Source organism: Chiloscyllium plagiosum, chromosome 14, assembly GCF_004010195.1.
Source record: "Chiloscyllium plagiosum isolate BGI_BamShark_2017 chromosome 14, ASM401019v2, whole genome shotgun sequence".
Taxonomy (NCBI): domain Eukaryota; kingdom Metazoa; phylum Chordata; class Chondrichthyes; order Orectolobiformes; family Hemiscylliidae; genus Chiloscyllium; species Chiloscyllium plagiosum.
In genome coordinates, this window is record NC_057723.1 from 81,804,280 (window position 1) to 81,826,794 (window position 22,515).

Consider the following 22,515-nt stretch of genomic DNA (forward strand, 5'->3'; position numbering starts at 1 on the left):
GCTGATAGGGGAGGGGAGGGAAATATATCCTTGGTGGTGGGGTCCGTTTGGAGGTGGCGGAAATGACGGTGGATGATGCGCTGTACATGGAGATTGGTGGGTGGTAGGTGAGGACCAGTGGGGTTCTGTCCTGGTGGCGGTTGGAGGGGCGGGGCTCAAGGGCGGAGGAGCGGGAAGTGGAAGAGCGGGAAGTGGAAGAGATGCGGTGGAGGGCATCGTCGACCATGTCGGGGTGGAAATTGCGGTCCTTGAAGAAGGACGCCATCTGCGTTGTACGTTTTCCTTGAAGAAGGAGGCCTTGAAGAAGTTGTAGCTGAACTCTGATCTACTGGCTCAGAAGTGGGAATACTACCACAAGATCACCTTGAGTAACTTTGTGACCATTATAACACTGACCAACACTGAGTTTTTTAAATAACTTAAACATGTACGAACAAACTCAAAAGCTCATATACTTCATTTACCACTACACTTGCCTCACATTGATCTGAACCCTGTGAGAAGTGACTCCCAATCTTTAACACTAGCATAAAGGGAGTGCATTTCATTCACTCAGAAAAGCACTGCAAGCAAGCTATGATTCCTCTCTGTCTAGCCCGAGCTCTGTTCACACACTGCCATTAAAGGGGTTTCACTTCCACAATGGGAGTTTGGTTCCTGAAGACATTTCTTCAAATATCAAACTTGGAAAAATGGGAGAAAGTGTACCTCATAGAGACACTATCTCTTACCTGAATTGCAAACTGTTATCCTTTCAGTTTTAAGGATCTTCTTTTGGTCTTCCAATTTCTGAAGTCTGTCAACCTTAGATAAAGAGCAAACTCACCCTATGGCCACTAATTGTCCAATATAGGGAAAATCACTTCCAGGCTAACTGTCATCCTAGACAGTTAATGAACTGTATTTGACCCTCAGGATAGGGTTTCAAACCCCATATACAAAATAAAATCCTGCCCTTAGGCCTCAATCATGGACCATAAACACATTCATTGTTTGAAAAGAAAGCCTAATGCAGTTTCAAATGATAGGCTGAACTGGCCTGACTGAATTCACCATTCTTTGGTTAATCTGGTAAATGCTCACCTTGTGAAGGAGGAAGCAGGAGCCAGTCTGTCTTCTACGTCCATTTATTCACAGTCCTCCCCAAATGTAAATTCTCTTTTACAGATTAGCCTCCTCCTGAGATGGAAACACTTTAAAATTTTTCTGCTTAAAATTAACTTATTTTTTTAATCTGCCTGTTCAGGGATGTTATTGCACACCTCTGCAGCAGGTGGGACTTGACTCCAAATCTGCTGGTTCAGAGGTAGGAACATTACACAGTCCAAACATGTGCAGGTTAGGTGAATTGGCCATGCTAAATTGCCCATAGTGTTAGGTGAAGGGGTAAATGTAGGGGAATGGGTCTGGGTCGGTTGTGCTTCGGCGGGTCAGTGTGGACTTGTTGGGCCGAAGGGCCTGTTTCCACACTGTAAGTAATCTAATCTAAAATTACACCCATACCACAAGAGCCACTTTAAACGATCATTGGAACAAGACAATTTGAAGTTCCACCAAAATTTGAACACGAAGTAGTGGATTTGGAGTTCAGAATGCTAACCATTACACCACGGAAATAATTTAAACAAATGCACCAGTTCACTTCAGCTGCTCTGAGTCAGACCTGGAGTATGTACAAAACCACATTCAGTTAACTCAACATTTGCAACATGTAAAACTGTATTATCCCTGAGTTGAGAGTATGGTGCTGGCAAAGCACAGCAGATCAGGCAGCATCCAAGGAGCTGGGAATCGAGGTTTCGGGCATAAGTCCTTCATCAGGATGAAGGGCTTATACCTGAAATGTCAATTCTGCTGCTCCGTGGATGCTGCCTGACCTGCTGTCCTTTTCCAGCACCACACTATCAACTCTGATCTCCAGCATCTGCAGTCCTCAATTTCTCCTACCTGTATTGTCCCTGAAGCAATCTTTCTTTAAATGGAAGGAAACAATGTTGATTAGATTTAGATTTGGTTAGCTGGGGTGGCACAGTGGTTCAGTGGTTAGCATTGCTGCCACATAGAGCCAGGGTTCAGTTCCAGCCTTGGTCTGTGTGGAGTTTGCACATTCTCACCGTGTCAGTGTGGGTTTCCTCCAGGCTGTGCAGGTTAGGTGAATTAGCCATGCTAAATTGCCCATAGTGTTTAGGGATGTGTAGGCTAGGTGGATTAGCCATGGGAGTTAGAGTAGAGGGGTGGGTCTGGGTGGGATGCTGTTCGGAGGGTCAGTGTGGACTCAAAACGCTGAACAGATTGCTTGCCCACTGCAGGGATTCTATGAAAGTAAGACTTTTGTGAGTCTTTCTCAAAACATTTCTGAAAGAAAGCAACTTCAAGTGAAAATTTCTATGACTTATAACTTACTCAAAACCCCAAATTTACTTCTGTGCATTTTATTTCATCCATCAAGATACCGAATGTTGGCCGTTTCTATTGGAGTCATGTATTTGGACGTGGTACTGCTAGAAAAGGCTTACAGCATGCACTGTTTGTTGTAAAATATGAATGTTAATTACATATTTAGTTAATAAAATCAGCAATATTGATAGTGACCAGTATACTGTGTCTCTGCTAATATCTTGCTTTAACTGAATTATAGAGAGGAATGACTCCTCGCTCTCCAAGCACAGATCTGTTTGACATGGTTCCATTTTCACCAGCATCGCCTCTTTTGCCAACACCATCCAGCAATGGTACAGAACTTCCTCCTTTACCTGTCAGATCTTCTGAGACCAGTAAGATTTTTTTTTCCTTAAAATACCTTTTGTCTTGTAAATAATTTGAAATACTTATTTGATCAGCCTGAACATGTTTTGAATCACTGAAGTGTGGCAGTTATTGTTTTACCATACCTGATGTAACTTTTAATGCAAGAGTGCTTTTTGAATTGGCTACATGTACTTAAGCAAATCCGACATCTTTCATTGGAGAATCAAATGAGGCTTCAAAAGCTACTTTATATTTTCAACTTCGTTTTGTGTATAAGTTGATTTCAGAATATTGATGTTTACGTCAGCATTTAGTCCAAACTAATTATTGCAATGACAACATAAACTAATATGTTGGGACAGCGAATGTACAAGTTATAACTGCTATGATTTCTTCATCCATTTGTTTATTTCCTCATTTCTTCATCGCATCATTTGGTTTTGCAGAATCTAACATTTTTCTTTGCGTTCTTTGCAGGAAGAGATATTTTTGGTGCTGAACCATTTGACCCTTTCATCTCAGGTGGGGGAGATTTTCCACCAGATATTCAGTCCAAACTGGATGAAATGCAGGTGACTAATTCAGTCATGCATGAAACATAGGCATGAAGAGTTTAATTTTGCAAGTTGAAATTCAAATGTGGAAACAACACTACCAGTTGTGGAAGGTTATGACTGTATGTCAGCATTATGTTACAATTTTGTGATATAATGCATGCAAAATCAGCAATTCAGCTGTGAACATTTTAAAAAGGAGAATCACTTCAGCACCTTGAGTGAGATAGCAGTAAGCACATATACTTCATATTCATCCTGAATCTGTGACCCTTTAAGATATAAATCTGTGAGAAAATGCACTTTCAGAACTTTGAAGGAGCATGCAGGCTTATTAACCAGAAGTTATACTATCCAGATTACGATTGCACAATGCATTTGGCTTCATGTCGACACAACATATGGAATATATTTCAAGTACAGGATTGGTTTTGTGTCAGATCAGAAAGGCAAGGATGTTTTCTCATGGCAGTGTTGGAGAGTAAACTTTAAAAGATTCCTTTTCGATGGCCCAGAGTTTTTTTGTCAGCGCAGAAGCAAGGAAACTTCACCCAGATCTCGTTCAATCTCTCCGGTTTGAATTTTACTTCCAGTGCTGTGCCCGGATGCTGTAGCTGATGGTAGCATTCTTCCCTGGGTTTTCATAACATGAAACTGCAGTAATGCCATCAGGCTGTCCAAGTTACCAATCATGTTAAAGGATTTTCATGGACACCAAACCAGGAAACAGAAACTTCTAAAATTCGCTCACTTTAAAGATCAATTATAATGAATCATTTTATAGCTCTCTATGAATGTAAAATTAGTCTTACAGGGTTGAATCTGTTGTTTAGTAAATTTGGTCAAGTTGTAACTTTTTCTCAGTTTGTATTGGCAGTGAGGAGGTGAGAAAGTTGAAATTCTCATTGATTTCAGTGATCACTCCCTGAGGGATACAGGGAGCCACAGTTTGTGTCAGAGATCTGGGTGACAGTCAAGACTGCCATGCTAATCCATGGATGCCTGATATCATGGAGTTGTGAGACAATAAAAGTGCAGATGCTGGAATCCAAAGTAGACAAACAGAAGGCTGGAGGGACACAGCAAGTCAGCAGCGTCAGGACGTGGAGAAGTTGGCATTTCGGGTATAACCACTCTTCAGGAATGGGAAGAAAGGTTGTACCCAAAACGTTGACTTCTCCACCTCCTGACACTATCTGGCTTGCTGTGTTCCTCTGGCCTCCTGTTTGTCAAATCTGAATTTGTGGGCATTTTCATTTACAGTTCACCGTCAAACTCCGGGGATGGCACGGTGGCTCAGAGGTTGACACTGTTGCCTCATAGCGCTGGGGACTTGGTGTGTGTTGCACTGCTTGTGTGCTGAAAAGAGTAAGCATGCTTCCCTTAGCTGCTGTAGAGTGAACAGTCCACAGCAGTCCACTTCAACTTGTATATTCCACCACTGCTAATATCAAGGCAGTTACTAACTTTTTTTCTCAAAAAAATTAGGCACTGTAAAATTGTCTTATTGGAATTTGAGTTCTACACTTCTCCATAATGAAGATGTCACTAGAGCATTTACAAGTTTCAACCCTATACTCCATCAGAGTTAGTGATGCACTACTGTTTTAAAGTGCCTTCCATTAATTGGCCCAGAGGTGGGTTTGCCACCCAGATCAGGTCATTGAGTATATTTAAGACAGAGATAAATAGGTTCTTTATTGTCAAGGGGATCAAGGATTACAGGGAGAAAGCGGAAGAATGGGGTTGAGAAACTTATCAGTCATGAGTGAATGGCAGACCAGACACAATGGACTGAATGACTTCTATGTCTTATGGTCTTTGGGTGTGGGCAGAATGTTGGAGCTGGACATGGAGCCATAATTTTTCAAATGTAGCCAGCAGCCGTCATGGTTTTACTATTACCTCTGGAAGTGGGAGAGCAGAGAGCTACTGATGCTTTGTTTAGCTGTCCTTGGGTGACCCGATGGTCTTCCAACCCCTCTCTTGAAGTTGTGGTGATGACTAGACAAGAGAGGGATACTCTGCCCTGCATCTGAAAGAAGAACGCGAATGAACCAGATTAGTAAGCATGGTTCGAGGTGGCCACAGCTATCAGTAGCTGTACATTTCTTTTAAGTTCAAACATTCTCAACTCACAAAATCAAGCTTCACAAGTGCAGAAAATCTGTGGCGATTCTATGCTTCTGCATGAGTAACAACTGAGTTTAAATCTCTGCTAATATGTAACTTCCACCACTGCAATCATGAGCACTATTGTTCACCACTATGCACAAACTCTTAAATCTTCCACGTTCCCCTTGTTAACCATTTCCCCTGTTATCTGTTGCCTCCTATTCCCCTTTCTGTTCCCCTTTTATGATGGTTCTTGGACGTTAAGATTTTAGGAACAGGCACAGCATTTGGCTCAACCATAAACCTGTTTATTAAAATAAACCTCCTAACCCTTGGTACAGATCCTCCAAGCTTGTAAAAATGACACAACACCTTGATTGGCTTGTCGGATTTAATTCACTCAGCTTCCATCCAAGCATACCCACTCACCACAATGTATTAAGTAAACCAAACTTTATTGAAAACCCAAAGCTCAAGCTTCTGTCCAAACCTTACTTAACTCCAACCGAAAAGCAAATGAATTTGATTGTTAACATTAGGTTATCTTAACCACTCAGCCTCAGTGTCCCTTTGGTTTGGCTGAGACCTTACAATCCTCCACATGGTTAGTCCTTCCAGTGAGAACTACAGGCCAGGTTAACATTCGTGACCTATCTTTGAGACTGCAGACTCCTCCAGACCAAGATCACTATGATTTTAGATTTTGGAGAAGGTTTGTAGCTTAGGCTGTGGATCAGGTTGTCGGTTTGCTCGCTGAGCTGGTGTGTTTATTCTCAGACGTTTTGTCACCATGCTAGGTAACATCATCAGTGAGCCTCCGATGAAGCATTGGTGTTCTGTCTCGGCTGCTATTTATCTGTTTTGGTCTGTTGAGTTGGGTGATATCACTTTCAGTTCTTTTTCTGAGGGGTTGGCAAATAGGGTCCAAATTGATATAAATAGCAAGTGGGACACGAACACCAGCGCTTCACCAGAGGCTCATTGATGATGTTACTTAACATGGTGACAAAACATCTGAGAATAAGCCACCAGCTCAGCAAGGAAACTTACAGCCTGATCACTATGACTTGGTTGGAGCACTTACAATCCACAACACAGCCCAGTCCATCTGAAATTGACTGTAGGCCTCAGTCAGGCTGACCGGTCCTAACCCTTCTCCTTACTACAATAAAGTTCCTTCAACATTGCCTTCTTTTATAGTGATTCATATTAAACATGTTGCAACCACTCCAAACATTTCCTGTTGAGCAGTGTGTCTGAAAACTAATCCTCCTTGGTGTATTTTACAGACAGTTCAGCCAGGTATGATCAGTGAAACAATGCAGTCCTTTTCTATGAAAGAATTCCAGACAACATGCTCAGTTTACATTGGTTCTAAGTTTTACTCGTTCTGTTTGGAGTTGTCATGTCAACAGCATCTGGTCCCCAGATGGATGGAGGTTTGACTTACCCATTTCCCTCCTTAATGAGAATTCATTGCAGTAACTATGTCAGATTCCAATACTGCTGCATTGCATGATCAATCTCTTGATTGCATCAGGTATAGGCAGCTAATGGCGTTTCCCTGTACTATTGTCCAGTGATAGAAGTTGGACAATGAGGAATCCCTCACTGCTGAGGCACTGTTAATCTCTATGTATTTGTGCTGAGGTCAGAGGTCAAATGACACCAGGCTATAGTCCAACAGGTTTATTTGAAATCACAAGCTTTCGAGCATTGCCCCTTCATCAGGTGAAGGAGCAACGCTTGTGATTTCAAATAAACCTGTTGGACTATAGCCTGGTGTTGTGTGACTTGTGACCTTGCCCAGCCCAGCCCAGTCCAACACCGGCACCTCCACATCATATTTGTGCTGAGAGTTGGCTTTTATTTGTGGCACTGAATCCATGGGTATTGAGACTTTGTTTTCCTTAAAGTCCAGTTGGATTGTATTCAGATCCCTCACTATAGTTCACAACAAACACAAGCTATGAATGAATATTTATTGTTAGTTGTATTTTACTGTGAATAATACAGAAAAATCCTGTGAAAAGCATCAACAATTGCCACAATCTGGCGCTAGTCTGAATAATGTAAGAATAAAAAGATATAGCTGAGAGAGAGTCCATCTTGATTCTGTCACCTCCACACGAATCCTGAGCCAGTTCACCAACAATACCTGAGCTACCGCCCCTTCTCCCTTACCTCGCCTCCGCCTGCACTAGACCGACCAGCGTCAGTGTTGCCATTCTTCAGGTGCCATCTCTTTGTCACTGGGCCCACCTTGCCAATGCTCCTCCAATGCTAGATCCCATGGCTAGACCCACACTTGCCTCACAATGGGAGCCTCTGGTGTTGTTGCCTGCCTGAGAACCAGGAGTCCCTGGCTCAGGGTCTCTCATTATCTGAGGAAGGATGTTCTTGATTAATTAATTGGAGGCGTGCAGGTTTCCAACCATCCTGACCTCTGCACTTTGAAAATTTAATCACATCACCAAGGAGTTTAAAAAACAGTGACACATTGTGACCACACAGCGTTCCAGATCCAGTTGCCCCCATGGACAGTTGAAAATTCAGTCCAACAAATCAGCTAATTTTTCAAGTTAAGACTTAGCTAACAATAAGATGTTAAGCAAAGTCCTGTGACTGTAAGTTGTCTGCTTTAGCTGACTTGATGAACTTATGGTTATGATCATTCACAGAATAGCAGTTGTATTCTACCAGAGATAATACCAGTCAGTTCAAATGTTTTATATTAGCATCTCTTGAACTGAGAATGTTAGCATCTGAATGTACTTAACAAAAGCGCACAAATGTACACAAACTGCAGCCAAGAATTGTTCTTGAAACACCAACAATCTCGGATCAACTGTATGGAAGCATCCAACAAACCCAGAAATCCCGCTTCTGAAGTGTTTTTTCTTTTCTCCTTTGGCGACCCACTGACATTTACTCAGGAATTTACCCCACAGTGGGAAATTCAACAGAATGAGGAGGAGTTCACTGTCAATTCGACTGAAGTGCTTAACATACAGTGTCAGTAACATGGTATTTCAAACACTAATAGGCACAAGGATAAAAGTAAATGGTTTACAGACCGACTTAATAGTATGAATGCTACTTGGTATACAGAGGAACCTCAATTATCCGAAGACCATGGGTGGGGAATGCTTCATTCGGTTAATCAAATATCGGATAATCGAATACCAGACAATCGAATGTCCGATAACACAGTTTAACCATGCATTGGGGCCTTGCAATCTTGTTTGGATAATCCGAAACTCTGATAATTGAATGCTGGATATTCGAGGTTCCTCTGGGTAAACGCAATTTCACTGACAATTTTACTGAAATAGTTTGGATAGATGATGGCACTTCCTCTGGTTTTAATACCAAGTTTGTTACATTCTTAAATATATCCATCCTTTTTTGTGAACTGTAATTGTCTTTTTTATTCAATCTCTTGAATCCATACCACCCCAATAGCTGGTTATGAATCAGGTGGTGAAATCCAGGATTGTGAATAGGAAAATCCAGCTCAGTCCCATACTCCCAATACCAGTGTAGCTGCTCTCTTCCTTGCTCCTCCTTATTGTGCCTCCTTCAAATTGCTCCTTGTGGAGGCCAGGGCATTTTGCACTCACAAACGTTTGACCTTTGTTGTGCAGATAAAGCTTCACACCATGAATGACTAAGTCACTTCCTACCTCCACCAACCCCCAAACACATCAGTATTGAGGCCAATGTTTCTTAAACCAGCAAAAAAATGCATTAAGTGCTGAGGCTCGTCATTCTTCCTCTTTCCTTTATTGAAACATTTCTGAACAATATAAACTTCCATTAATGAATGGGGGGAGGATATGGCCGTGAGGTTGGAGGGAGAGTACTCTTTTGCGGCTAATATTCCCTTATTCCTTGCATTATTGGCAAATATTTCTATATTCTTCAGTTGTGAGGAAGGGTCACTCCACCTGAAATGTTAACTCTGATTCCTCTCCACAGGTGCTGCCAGACCTGCTGAGCTTCTCCAGAAATTTCTGAGGTTTTTTTGTTTCAGATTCACAGCACTCTCAGTTCTTTTGATTTTTTTATTTCTATATTCTTTCTCATTGAATAAAGTAGAAGTTGCCATCTTTACCACTTTGAATTTGAACTCCTTAAACAACTGCATATTTATAGTACGAATTCATAGAATGGTTACAGTTAAGAAGGAGACCATTTGGACCATTGTGACTATACTAGCTCTCCAATACACAATGCCATTCCCATTCCCACCCTCACCTCCATTTCCCTGCACATGTTTCTGTATCAGATAACTGTCTAATTCCTTCTTTGACTCAATTAAACAGGTCTTGACCAGATAGCCAGGCACCCCATTTCAGACCCTAACCACTCACTGCATGAAAATATTATTCCTCACATTTTATTTATCTTCTTTTGCCTAATACTCTAAATCTGTGCCACCTTGTTCTCAAAACCTTCATGAGTGGGAATAGTTTCTCCCGATCTACTCCGTCCTATTACTCAAGATTTGATTAACTCTATCAAATCTCCTCTTAGCCTTTTCTTGGGGGAAAAAAGAGTTCCAACTACTACAACCTCTCTTCAAAACAGAATATTCTTACCCCTGGAACCAACTTGTCAACGTCCTTTTGAAATTGTAAATTCCTGACAGCACACAAAGTTTCCAAGTTTCAGATCATATGTAAATCTTGAAGTTGTTCATTGTACACTAAGGTCTCGGTCATTAACATATATCAGGAAGAACAAATTCCCAAACTTGGTCCCCCGGGAGGTCTACTAACAATCTTCTTCCAAACAAAACATTCATTCAAATTTGCTCTGTTTCCAGTCTCTCAGTCAATTTCATTGCAGCTCTCACTATTTCATGAACTATAAATTTGCTCACTATATTAAGTCACTATATTAACACCTTTTGGAAGTCTGTGTGTCCAACTTCAACAAATTTCCCTCATCCAACTTCTCCATTATCTCTTCAAAAAACTTTAGCAATTTAGTTAAACATGATTTTTTTCTTAATGAATCCTTTTCCTTACTTAGTTCACATTTGTCTGCTTGACTGTTATTGTTTTTTCCCAAACTTTTAGTTGTAAACATTTTGCATCATTGAAGTTAAACAGACTGGCCTGGAGATGCTAGGCTTACATTTATACCTTTTTTTGATCAAGTTTGTAACTTTTGCAACTCTGCAGTCTTCTGCCACTATTTCTGAGTCTAAGGAGACTGAAAAATTATGACCAGTGTCTCTGCAGTTTCTGCTGTCACTTCCTTCAGTATCCTTGAATGTATCTTACGCACTTCTATTGCTTTCTCAACTTTAAGTATAGGGCTACCCAACCTAATGCTATGCTACCTAAGTGTATGTAATCAATTATTTTAGGTTTGTTATTCTTTTAATAAGTGTGAAATTTTCTTCTGTGGGTCATGTCTTGATTGTTTGCTCACTATGCTCAGATTCATCCATTTAATTTCTATTGAAATTGATAATAGATCCTTATTTCTGTAAAATGCTACCTTCTACTCCTGACATGGCATCTCTGTTGTTTGAAAATGAACAATAATGAAATAACACTCAAAGACAAATTAAGTATTAGCATCTTGACTGCGTTAGAGTGATACAATGAGCCTGCTACAATGTACCCATTAGCCTAAAATGTATAATAAGAAATTATATAACCATAACTGAGGAAGCAATTAATCTTCCTGCTGTCAAGTGACCTGGACAACTAGCATTTATGCAACAAATCACTTATTGCAATATTTTTTTTCCCACACGGTAAATATGACGTTTAACTGAGAAAAGCATATTAAAGTCCATCCTAAGCAACAAATGTCCAATGAAATCTCTAAATCTTTGCTCGAACTATGATATTGGAAAGCTCTGGACAGTGTCCATGTCTTTAAACTTCTTTCAATCATTTTCACCCTCCCTCACGTACAGGCATGGGCGGCAGGTGGTAGAGTAGCTGGTGGGTGGGGTGACAGAGTTAATGGTAGATACATGGATCAGATGGAAAGTATGTTAGGGTAGGATGAATCAGGAGGTGTTTCGTTGTGGAGGGGGGCTTGTCATTTCAAGTTCAATAGTTGTGGGTTTGTAGTAGAATCTGGTGGTTGGGTTGGATTAGGTTGGGTCAGGGGAAGTTGTGTCAGATGGGGACTAGTCAGATCGTGCCAAGGTGTTTTTGGAGATGGCAAGGTGAAAGTAGGGTTATCAGTTATGTAGTTACTCAGTCTTCTCCTGCCTATGATGTCCTATACAGCAATCCAGGTTAGTAAGTTGGCACATTCAAAGTCTCGAACTCTAACTCCAAACCTGAGACTTTTTCAGAGGGTACTAGTTTGGAGTGGTGAAAGATTGCCCATCAGAAGTTCCAACTTCTCATGCACATCCCATGGATTTTCTACATTTATACTTCCAAGGGATCCCATTCCACCTATTCTCTGACCCAAAGATCTGAGCTGGTGTGGTTCAGATCAGGCAAACAGATTTCTGCCTATCTTCACAGTCCTATCATGCCTTGTGTTCAGGCACAAAGAGGTGTGCTGATAGAAAAATTAGCTCTAAACAATTTGTTCCAGCACAGAAGCTCAACTTCAGACTGGTTTGGGAATTGAGTATTAGCAGGTAATGTACTGGCCAAATTTCATTCTGTGTCCACTGGCATGCTTGAGAGAAAGTATTACCTAAAGCAAAGTGTGAACATTTTCAGTCCAAGTAAAATCTCTTTGAAGTTCCTGAACTCTTAGAATGGCTCATATTTTGGTTAACATCATTTGCAAATTAGCTACCTGAATCAATTTACATGCTTTTGACACCTCAGAATGATTAGATTAGATTCCCTACAGTGTGGAAACAGGCCCTTCAGCCCAACAAGTCCACACCAACCCTCCAAAGAGCAACCCACCCAGACCCATTCCCCTACACCTAACACTTCGGGCAATTTAGCATGGCCAATTCACCTAATCTGCACATCTTTGGATTGGGGGAGGAAACTGGAGCACCCAGAGGAAACCCACACAGACACTGGGAGAATGTGCAAACTCCACACAGAGTTTGCCCGAGGCGGGAATTGAACCCCGGTCCCTGACGCTGTGAGGCAACAGTGCTAACCACTGAGCCACCGTGCTGCCCTTATAACTAATTCAGCATCGTTATAACTCACCATTACTTGGGAGAAATTATTATTTTTTTACAAAATTTTATTTCTGTTTGTATGTATGGTAATATTTAATTAATGAGGAAGAATGTTCCATATCTTCCAATCAGTATGATATTTCTTCATTCTTTCAATGAAGATTTACTTGCAAACACTAAATATTCTAATGCTGGCCTGCTTTTCACTTCTGTTTATTTTGTAGTGTGCCTTGCAGCTATGTTACCTCATGAGGATTGCTTCAATGATCTTTGCTACTTTTTTTTTAATTTTGCTCACGAAAAATCTGAAATTGAACATTTATTTGCTGCCTATAGGTACTTACATAATGACAGTCCAAGCAATTCATAGTTTGAGAATCACTTTTAGATATTTTTGAAAAGATTTAACATTTGTTGTATGACTTATCTTTTTTAAGCATTGGGGAGGTTGTGGGTTGCTTGAGCATCCTATTTAGAAATTTCCTCAAGGAATGTTGATTCCAAGAGATTTTTGTATTTAGGATGATGTAATTCACTTTTGTTGAATTTAAAGAAGATGTTGATGTTACAGAAGTGCACTGATTGTGAGATTTCATCTTCAAGCTACATGGTTTATTCTTTCTAAATGATAATAGAAAACATCTTGAATGACTGTTTATTTTCAAATTAAGGTATTCATAATATTGTAAGTTTGGTCATGATTATTTTCAATTATTTAAGTTCTTACTTTTGATTCTGTAGTATTATAATTGTGCTCTCTTACTGAATTGCATTTTTTATCCTTATGCCTACGTTTCTGCCCAGCAGCGTCAGCGATGGTTGGTATATTGTATTTTGAATTATTATTAATTTACATACATATTGGTTGCACTTTTAAACATGATTAATCCATTATATTGTTTTGTAATGCTTCTGAAAATAATAAAGAATCAACATTCAAGTCCCCAGTATAGTTTGGCATGTCCAAGATCTTTCATCCTGTTCCATTTCACCTTGCTAAAAGCACAATCCATTCACAGATTTAGCCATTTTTTGGAACAATTCCTGTATCCTGGAAAACTATTGCTCCTCTTGATCCTCTTCTCTATGAAGACCTATTTCATTTTATTTCAACTTCATTTATTTTGATAGGCACTCCACAATTCATAGCAGCTTCAATATTTTGATAATCTTGTTTACAGCTTCTGTTTTATGAAGCTCTGTTATTTTGTGCATGGTGGCATCCCTGCATCTCTCCCTCAGCCCTCATCTACACAGACACAGTCTTCCAAATGCCACATTGTTCTTTCTCATGAACATTTAAGAAATGGGTTTTGGACTTTTTCTTTATTGACGCAATATTGCCGTTTGAAAGTATATTTGGAAACAATTTTGATTAATGGTTAAACTGTTCCTAGGCAATGGATACATGTTGTTACATAACAATGCATTATTGCTAAATTAATTACCTCCCCTCCTGTTTCTTCAGGGCCTACTTGTGGCACTCCACTGGTCACAGGCCTCCAGTCTGAAAACAACTCTCCATCACTACCCTCTGTCTTCTACCTTTGAGCCAGTTCTGTATCCAAATGGCTACTTCTCCCTATATTCCGTGAGATCTAAACTTGCTAATCAGTCTCCCATGGGGAACCTTGTCGAACACCTTACTGAAGTCCATATAGATCACATCTACTGCTCTGCCCTCATCAATCCCCTTTGTTACTTCTTCAAAAAACTCAATCAAGTTTGTGAGGCATGATTTCCCACGCACAAAGCCATGTTGACTATCCTGAATCAGTCCTTGCCTTTCCAAATACATGTACATCCTTTCCCTCAGGATTCCCTCCAACAACTTGCCCACCACAGATGTTAGGCTCACCGGTCTGTAGTTCCCTGGCTTGTCTTTACCGCCCTTCTTAAACAGTGGCACCACGTTTGCCAACCTCCAGTCTTCTGGCACCTCACCTGTGACTATCGATGATGCTAAATATCTCAGCAAGAGACCGAGCAATCACTTCTCTGGCTTTCCACAGAGTTCTCAGGTACACCTGATCAGATCCTGGGGATTTATCCACCTTTATCCATTTCAAGACATCCAGCACTTCCTCCTCTGTAATCAGGACATTTTGTAAGATGACACCGTCGCAATGCAAAGTACTGTCAATGTTGTGGTAGAATTAGCAGCCAAAAATTCTACAAGTTGAATCTTGTTCCTATTATTTGTCCATTCCTCATCAAGTTGTAGATTAACTGTGCTGCAAAAACCAAGAAAGTTCAAAACACATGCAAAATTAGCTGTCTGTTACATCTATCTTTTGAAGATCAAGAACTGAGAAGGAGCCAGTTCCATAAGCTTTTGACGTTTCATCTTTAATATTTTGTTTTATCAATGACAGATCGGTGAGGCTGAATGAACACTGAACAGCTAGTCACAGGACATAGTCTAGATTAGAGTGGTTCTGGAAAAACACAACAGCATCGGAGGAACAGGAAGATTGACATTTCAGGCAAAAGCCCTTCATCAGGAATGGAGGCAGGGAGCCTCCAGGGTGGAGAGAGAAATGGGGGTGGGGGGGGGGAAAAGAAGATGGCAAAGAGTACAATAGATGAATGGGGGTGGGGATGAAGGTGATAGGTCAGAGAGGAGGGTGGAGTGGATAGGTGGAAAGGAAGATTGGCAGGTAGGACAAGTCATGAGGACAGTGCTGAGTTGGAAGTTTGGGACTGGGGTAAGGTGGAGGGAGGAGAAATAAGGACACTGGCCCACCCCACCATTTATCTCTCCACCCTGGAGGCTCCCTGCCTCTATTCCTGATGAAGCACTTTTGTCCGAAACGTCAATTTTTCTGCTCTTCCGATGCTGCCTGACCTGCTGTGCTTTTCCAGCACCACTCTAATCTAGTCACAGAACATATTCAACAGAGAAAACCAATAGGGCAAAAGTGGAAGTGAAGAATTGGGAAACGCAGTGATGTCAGTGTCACCATTACCAATCTTGATGAAGGTGGGGGTAGCATGGACTTGTCAACTCGCCCAGATCCCTAATCAATCCAAGAAACTTGTAGAAACCCACTTCTGGAAAGGTTTTGGTCTTCCTAGAAGGCGCTAACGTTCCACAGCTATATTCAGACCAATGTTCAGACTGAGCAATGAGGGGCCAGAATAAGTTTTAAAGGCTTAAGGGTGATGTACCTTTAGAAATTGAAGCTGCTGGGGATGTGCACAATATGAACAGAGGGCAAAGGATTTACCAGGCTAGAGGAAAGTGACCCAGGGCAGAAAGGAGAAGGAGACATAGATTACTTACAGTGTGGAAACAGGCCCTTCAGCCCAACAAGTTCACACCGACCCGCCGAAGCGTATACCACCCAGACCCATACTCCTACATTTACCCCTTCACCTAATACTACGGACAATTTAGCATGGTCAATTCATCTAACCTGCACATTTTTGGATTGTGGGAGGAGACCAGAGCACCTGGAGGAAACCCACGCAGACACAGGGAGAATGTGCAAACTCCACACAGTCAGTCGCCTGAGTCGGGAATTGAACCCGGGTCTCTGGCGCTGTGAGGCAGCAGTGCTAACCACTGTGCCACCGTGCCGCCCACATAGGAACATAAGAACCAGGGGCAGGAAGTAGGCCACCTGGCCCTTCGAGCGTGCTCTGCCATTCAATAAGATCATGGCTGATCTTTTCGTGAATCCAGCTCCACTTACCCACACTCTCACCATAACCCTTAATTCCTTCACTGTTCAAAATATTATCCATCTTAACTTTAAAAACATTTACTGAAGAAGCCTCAACCACTTCTCTGGGCAGAGAATTCCATAGATTCACAAACCTCTGGATGAAGACGTTCCTTCCCAATTCAGTCATAAATCTGCTCCCTCTACTCTTGAGGCTATGCCTTCTTGCCCTACTTTCGCCTGTCAGTGGAAACATCTTCTCTACTTCTATTGTATCTATTCCCTTCATAATTTTATGTGTTTTCTGATTAGATTCCCTACAGCGCGGAAACAGGCCCTTCGGCCCAACAAGTCCACACCGACCCGCCGAAGAGTAACCCACCCAGACCCATTTCTCTCTGACTAATGCATCTAGCACAATGGGCAATTTAGCATGGCCAATTCACCTGACCTGCACATTTTTGGACTGTGGGAGGAAACCAGAGCACCTGGAGGAAACCCACGCAGGGAGAATGCGCAAACTCCACACAAACAGTCACCCAAGGCTGAGAATCGAACCTGGGACCCTGGTGCTGTGAGACAGCAGTGCTATACACTGAGCCACCATGCCGCCCATCTGTAAGATTCTGTAAGATTCCACCTCATTCTTTCTAAATTCCAATGAATATAATCCCAGTCTATTCAGTCTCTGCTCATAAGCCAATCCCCTCAACTCCAGAATCAACTTAGTGAACCTCCTTTGTACCCCATCTAGTGCCAGTACATCATTTCTCAAATAAGGAGACCAGATTTGCACACGGTACTCCAGGTGTGGCCTCACCAGCACACCATGCAGCTGTAACATAATCTCTTGGCTTTTAAACTCAATCCCTTTAGCAATGAAGGACAGAATTTCATTTACCTTCTTTATTACCTATCCTGAGCATAGAATCTCCAGACAGAGGTGAAGCTACCTGAACATGACTTGGAACAAGTGGCAAAGATTGTTACAGCTCTCTGCGTAAATGGCTGTGGATGTCTGTGCCATACTCAGGGAGACCTCAGCAGCATCTCACAGGCAGCTACACACCAGTCTGATGCCTGAATGAGTGCCCATCTTCATCTGACCCAACTCTGTTACGAACCCCACTAACTTTAACTGGACAGGAGTGTTGTTTCCGTACCAATTAAATCATTATCACACCACCTCTTCCCTCCTCCCAAGCCAATAAAATCATGAATTTTAGTCAATTCTTCAATGGAAGTGGGCTTTGGACACAGAAACAATTGTCGTTCCTGCTTTTTACCCTGTGGTGAAAATCTAGTTTGTGATTATTTACTGTGATGATGGAAGGTGTTATGTGCTGTAATTTTGAAGGTGCCCAGAAGGCACCCATTAGGTTCTTGCTCCCGGCAGACAGTAAATCACTCACATCTGTATACATCGTTACATAGCAACATGATGAATATTAGAGATGCCCTCAGTAGGTCATTGAAAACATCCAGAGATAACACATTTTAAAAAGATTATCATCTTCTTTGCCTCAGGTACAGTATTCTCTGCAGATGAGATGGAGGTCTTCTTGCAGCACATTCCAAGACTTGAAACACCATAATGTAGGGTCTTTCTGCCAAAGTACAATGGGGTTCCGTTCAGTTATAAGACCCTCTTTGTGCCTCAAATGTACATAAATATTGTCCTGTATAAGGAAGAAATGTCTTGGTTTGTTTTTTGCAAGAGCAGGGCATGCTAAATTCCAATGTTTTGTTTGTTCTTCATGCGCAAAGACTGAACAGAACTGCTTCAGTAACTGTCTATGTGCATAAAGATGTTTCAATTAATAAAGTATAATTTTTCAATTGCTTATCAACCTAAAAAGAGCTATGCTTCCAAGTGTCCAAATTCCCAATTCAAGTCTCACACAAAAAAATTATTTTTCTAAAAGATGTGCTAAGAAGGTACCAAAGCCAAGTTGATTCTTGCTGTTATTCTGTTAACCTAAAAAGACTGCTCAATTAGCATAGCAAGGAACCAAGCAGCTCATAAACTATGGGAATACTCAACAATACTTAACTACTAATTATTCTTGCAACCTCTTTCAGTAACTGGTCCACTGCTTTTAGAAAATAAACCACGCCCAGATCCAAACTACACAGGAGAGTAGACAGTATTATTAATTTGTTATGTGTGCTATCTCATAAATGTACTTTGTGCCTGCCTGCCTTCCATCCCAAGATGTTAAATCCCTGATAAGTTATCATTAGTTTTATACATCTATCATTAACAGGCTTTTAGATGAATTCCTAGGTTCCCGCACACACATGATTGATGTTATGGTTACTTTGTTATAGCTTTCTTTGACTTTTTGAAGAGCTTTGTTCAAAGCCTGAAAATAATTCTGGCTGATTATAAAACAAAATCAAAAATTCCAATTAGGACACAAACTAACATGGGTTTTTGTTTGGAGTTTTACTGCTATTGTTTTAAGTGTTGTGTACTTGTTATTCAAAACTAGTATCTGCTGCAATCACAAACCTGTTTTCTGTTTTCTAGGAGGGGTTCAAAATGGGACTAACTCTCGAAGGCACTGTGTTCTCTCTCGATCCTCTGGACGGCAGATGCTGACATTAAGAAACTGAATATTTTCACATTTGGATCATTAAACATATAGTGCCAATGAAGTGCCAAAAAATAAGGTTTTTTTTGTTTTCCATATTGTTTCATAATACCTCCCTTGTGTGAATTTTTAACTTGATCCTGCTTGCATTCTCTTCTTAATTTTCTTTGTCAGGTGAGAAAATAACATAGAAAAGTTGGTCACAACTTATGTTAACATAAAATTTGCATTCTCCCTGACATTTTATGAAGCTATCTGTTTCTAATTTCTAATACATATCCAAGGAATTGAGCTCTTTTTTAAAATTAGAATTAGCATTGCATTATAATTGTCCTAATTTTGAAAAGGATTTTTATTCAAGAAGTAAGTTCTACATATATTTCATCCGTCTATGTATTTGTGTGAAAAGTTAATGATGCAGAGTGTAACCAGAGACATTGAATATAATGACTTGCATTTTCACTGGGTCTATCTGACTTGGGGCCCTTCTGAAATGGTGAGTAAGGTCCAATTCTGGCATTCCCTCTTCCATTATCATTTCCAAAAGCTTTTCCCAGTGTCACAAGTAGCCAGCTTGCAGACAGAACACCTGCTCTTTCCAATTCTGTTGAGGGTGGATAATCCGAACCTCACACCTACCCCCACCTCACATCCAGCTTATTTCCAGCAGATGTCTTTCCCACGTCCTTGGAAGGATATATTTAAAGCATCACTTACCTTCTGGTATCCCATTATCCTTTTGTATGTCCCACTGGATAGTTTTAGCTACTCCTCTGGCCTCTTACAGGCTCGCAGAGTCAGACTTTCCTTCTAGTGTAGGTTAGGCAAAGATTGGTCAAGATGAGGAAAGTCATCAGTTCCATCCAACTCTTCTTCCATGGGCATCTCTGGTGTCACTCTCACAGAAGTTTTCCATCTCTTGGCTTATCTAAAAGATCATTTCAGATACCAATTACTGTGCATGAAGATGTGTATTCTAATAGCAGTCCTTTTGCTAGTTAGTACCAATGCCTCCTTTTACTGCAGTTATGGTTTACTTTCAAGCTGCTTTTCTACTCCATGTAATATTATTTATGCCCATTATAGGACCACCTCTTACCCAGTGCAGTTGAAAATTAACAAAAAAGATATCTTGCTCATAACTCTTCCCTCAAACATAAATGATCAACCATTTTGCCTTTTCTCCACTGCTTCCTGGACTTGGATGTCTCCTTTGTGCCTCAACTAAAGATGAATGTCGTACTAAAAGTGTGGACTGAATAGAGGATTGAACACTTTAGGCTTTATACCTTCAGATTTATCCTCTGCTGATCTGGCAGTAAAACCTAATCCTCAGTTTGACTCTCTACAATAAGGGGATTATGGTAACTATTAAGTGTAAAATAATTTACAACTGTCTTACAACCTTTCCTCTTTAAAAGTTCAATGTAATTGAGCAGTTTGTCCCCTTTCTGTTCATCCAATATGTAACATCTTTGAATTTCCTGTGTTGAATTTCTTGCCATTGTTATCAATTCATTATTATCTAAGTTCTTCCATAAATTAGCTTAGCTAAATCATGAAGTTACACTGATGCCCTCTCTAGATTTAGTTGTATCTACAAGTTTGGTTAACCAGCATTAATTTTATAAACCCAGGTTATTTAGGTAAGTAGATCCCAGTAGCAACCCCTGAGGAATGTCACTCAGTACAAGTCAGCCAGTTATTGATCTCTGTGTTTTTTGTGAGACATTTATTTTTCAAACATAAAAGCAAATTACATATTACTTTAAGAAGTCATTTATTGGTTTTTAAAATTAAAAACTAGTGCAGATTATTTAAATATTAGCAATCATTTTAATTTTATCTCCAACTGTATTTGGAGTAGTTTATTATTCTACCAGATTACTTAGATATGTTTGAAGTGTATCATCTGAGGTGTAATACTAATCTATTACTTGAACACTGCAAGATGATGAGTTAAATCAAGACACATAAAATGAAGGGTAAATCATTTAAACCTAGCATTACTTTTACAAAACCAATGTATTTCAATAAATTATTATAAATAAATATCTGCATGCTTTGCCAGTATTTCATATAACTGTCTTTCTTGTTTGTAATATGCAGAATCTAACAAGTCTTCCTACTTCTATCTGCACCTTTTTCAAAATGACATTTTTTTTCGCTTTAAGATTGGTCACAGTGATACTTTTCAGCGCTTTAAATATACTTATCAGTAACCTGAGTATATTGTGAGGGTGGTGTAGTGTACCACTGCTTATATTATCAGTGATACCTTTTTTCAAAAATCAAACTGCATCTCTCAAGTAACTGTGTAGTCACTGGTCAGAGATTATAACAGAATAGAGATAACTTTACATGCACATAATTGTCTTCTTTTCAAATCATTTCCTGTCCCAAATGTTAAAATTGCGATTGTTAGCACAGAAATGATGTTGGCAATATTGTTTAACTTCACATATCTGTTGGGATTACTGCTAATGAATTAACGAAACTTTGATTTTTGTCAATTCACTAGAGAATAAGTATAATTTAGATTCATAACTATAAGTGTTGTACCAGTATCTGGTACTATTAAGTATACATAAAGAATACGCTGAACCAAAAAAGTTACGATTGCTTGATAGACGCGTACTATTATTGACCTTTGTAAATTGGAGGTAGACCATGTCCATAACACCAGTGTATCTTTGTAATGTCTATTAGTTGTGAAAGTCTCCTTCGATTACTGATAATAAACTTTTTTTAAAAAGTGAAGATTGATTTATTCACACTTCCTAATATTTTTAGATGAAAACAGTTCTTATAAATAGAAACTTTGGATAGTGTTGTTTTCTAATACCGTAGAGTTTGGTTTGTTATGGAAATACAATTCAATGAATTTCAAATGTAGGATGCAGTTGACCAAATAGTAACCAAACAAAGAAGAGTGCAAGAACATAATGCCCACATTATTGAAAACGTGGACTTGGCTACACTAAGTTCAGCATGGAACACATACATTATATTTGATACAGAAAATGGGATCAACATATGATCTACTATTCAAAAGTAAACATGTATAGCATATGCTATGTTCTTGAGTAATCATTTTGTGTTGAAGTTCTCTGCTCAGCACGTCTTAACTTCTGGGTGAGTATGGCTCCATGGATGTTAACAACCATTTGATATATTTCTGAAATTATCTTTCTTTGATGCAATCCACAGCTAAGCTGAATGATGTTATTATCCAACATCCATGCACACCCACATGTAGCAAGCAGAAGTTACTAGGCAGGATTCGGGCATTGGAAACTCTGATGTTGGCGTCCTTCCCCTCTGGGCATCTTGAAACCAACTGCAGGGTTCTTGTCATCGTTCTGGTGAGACAGGCCACCAGGAGAGAGAAAGGATTACATCTAGTCTCTGGAATAACCACAAAATGTGGTGCTGAGTAATGTATGATTTTGTATAATATTTAATGTAACTAAGTTTAAATCACACAAAATTGATTTAACCAAGAAACAGATGTCATAGCTGAGTTTTCACTGCTGATAGTGTTAGAAATGCAAGCCTGAAATTTCTCCAAGTTTTATCCCAGATTTCATGCCATAACAGTTTATAGCTATTTACATCTCTTCTCATGGAATTTACCAATTTCCAACTATTGTAGCAGTGATGCATGACTTGTGACGGTTGAATAGAACTGAGAG

At 40.1% G+C, this 22,515-nt stretch overlaps 1 protein-coding gene across 8 annotated transcripts in view; it reads left to right on the forward strand.

Annotated features, from left to right (window-relative positions):
* The window catches only part of gulp1a (GULP PTB domain containing engulfment adaptor 1a), a 379,864-nt gene extending 358,284 nt beyond the window's left edge, over positions 1 to 21,580 (forward strand). For all 8 annotated transcript variants that reach the window (XM_043704094.1, XM_043704098.1, XM_043704097.1 and 5 more), the window contains 3 exons: positions 2,639 to 2,774; positions 3,226 to 3,320; positions 18,757 to 21,580. In XM_043704094.1, the coding sequence (XP_043560029.1) occupies positions 2,639 to 2,774; positions 3,226 to 3,320; positions 18,757 to 18,828 (303 nt within the window). In that variant the 3' untranslated portion in view covers positions 18,829 to 21,580. The remainder of the gene's footprint in view (positions 1 to 2,638; positions 2,775 to 3,225; positions 3,321 to 18,756) is intronic.
* Positions 21,581 to 22,515: the final 935 nt, after the last annotated feature.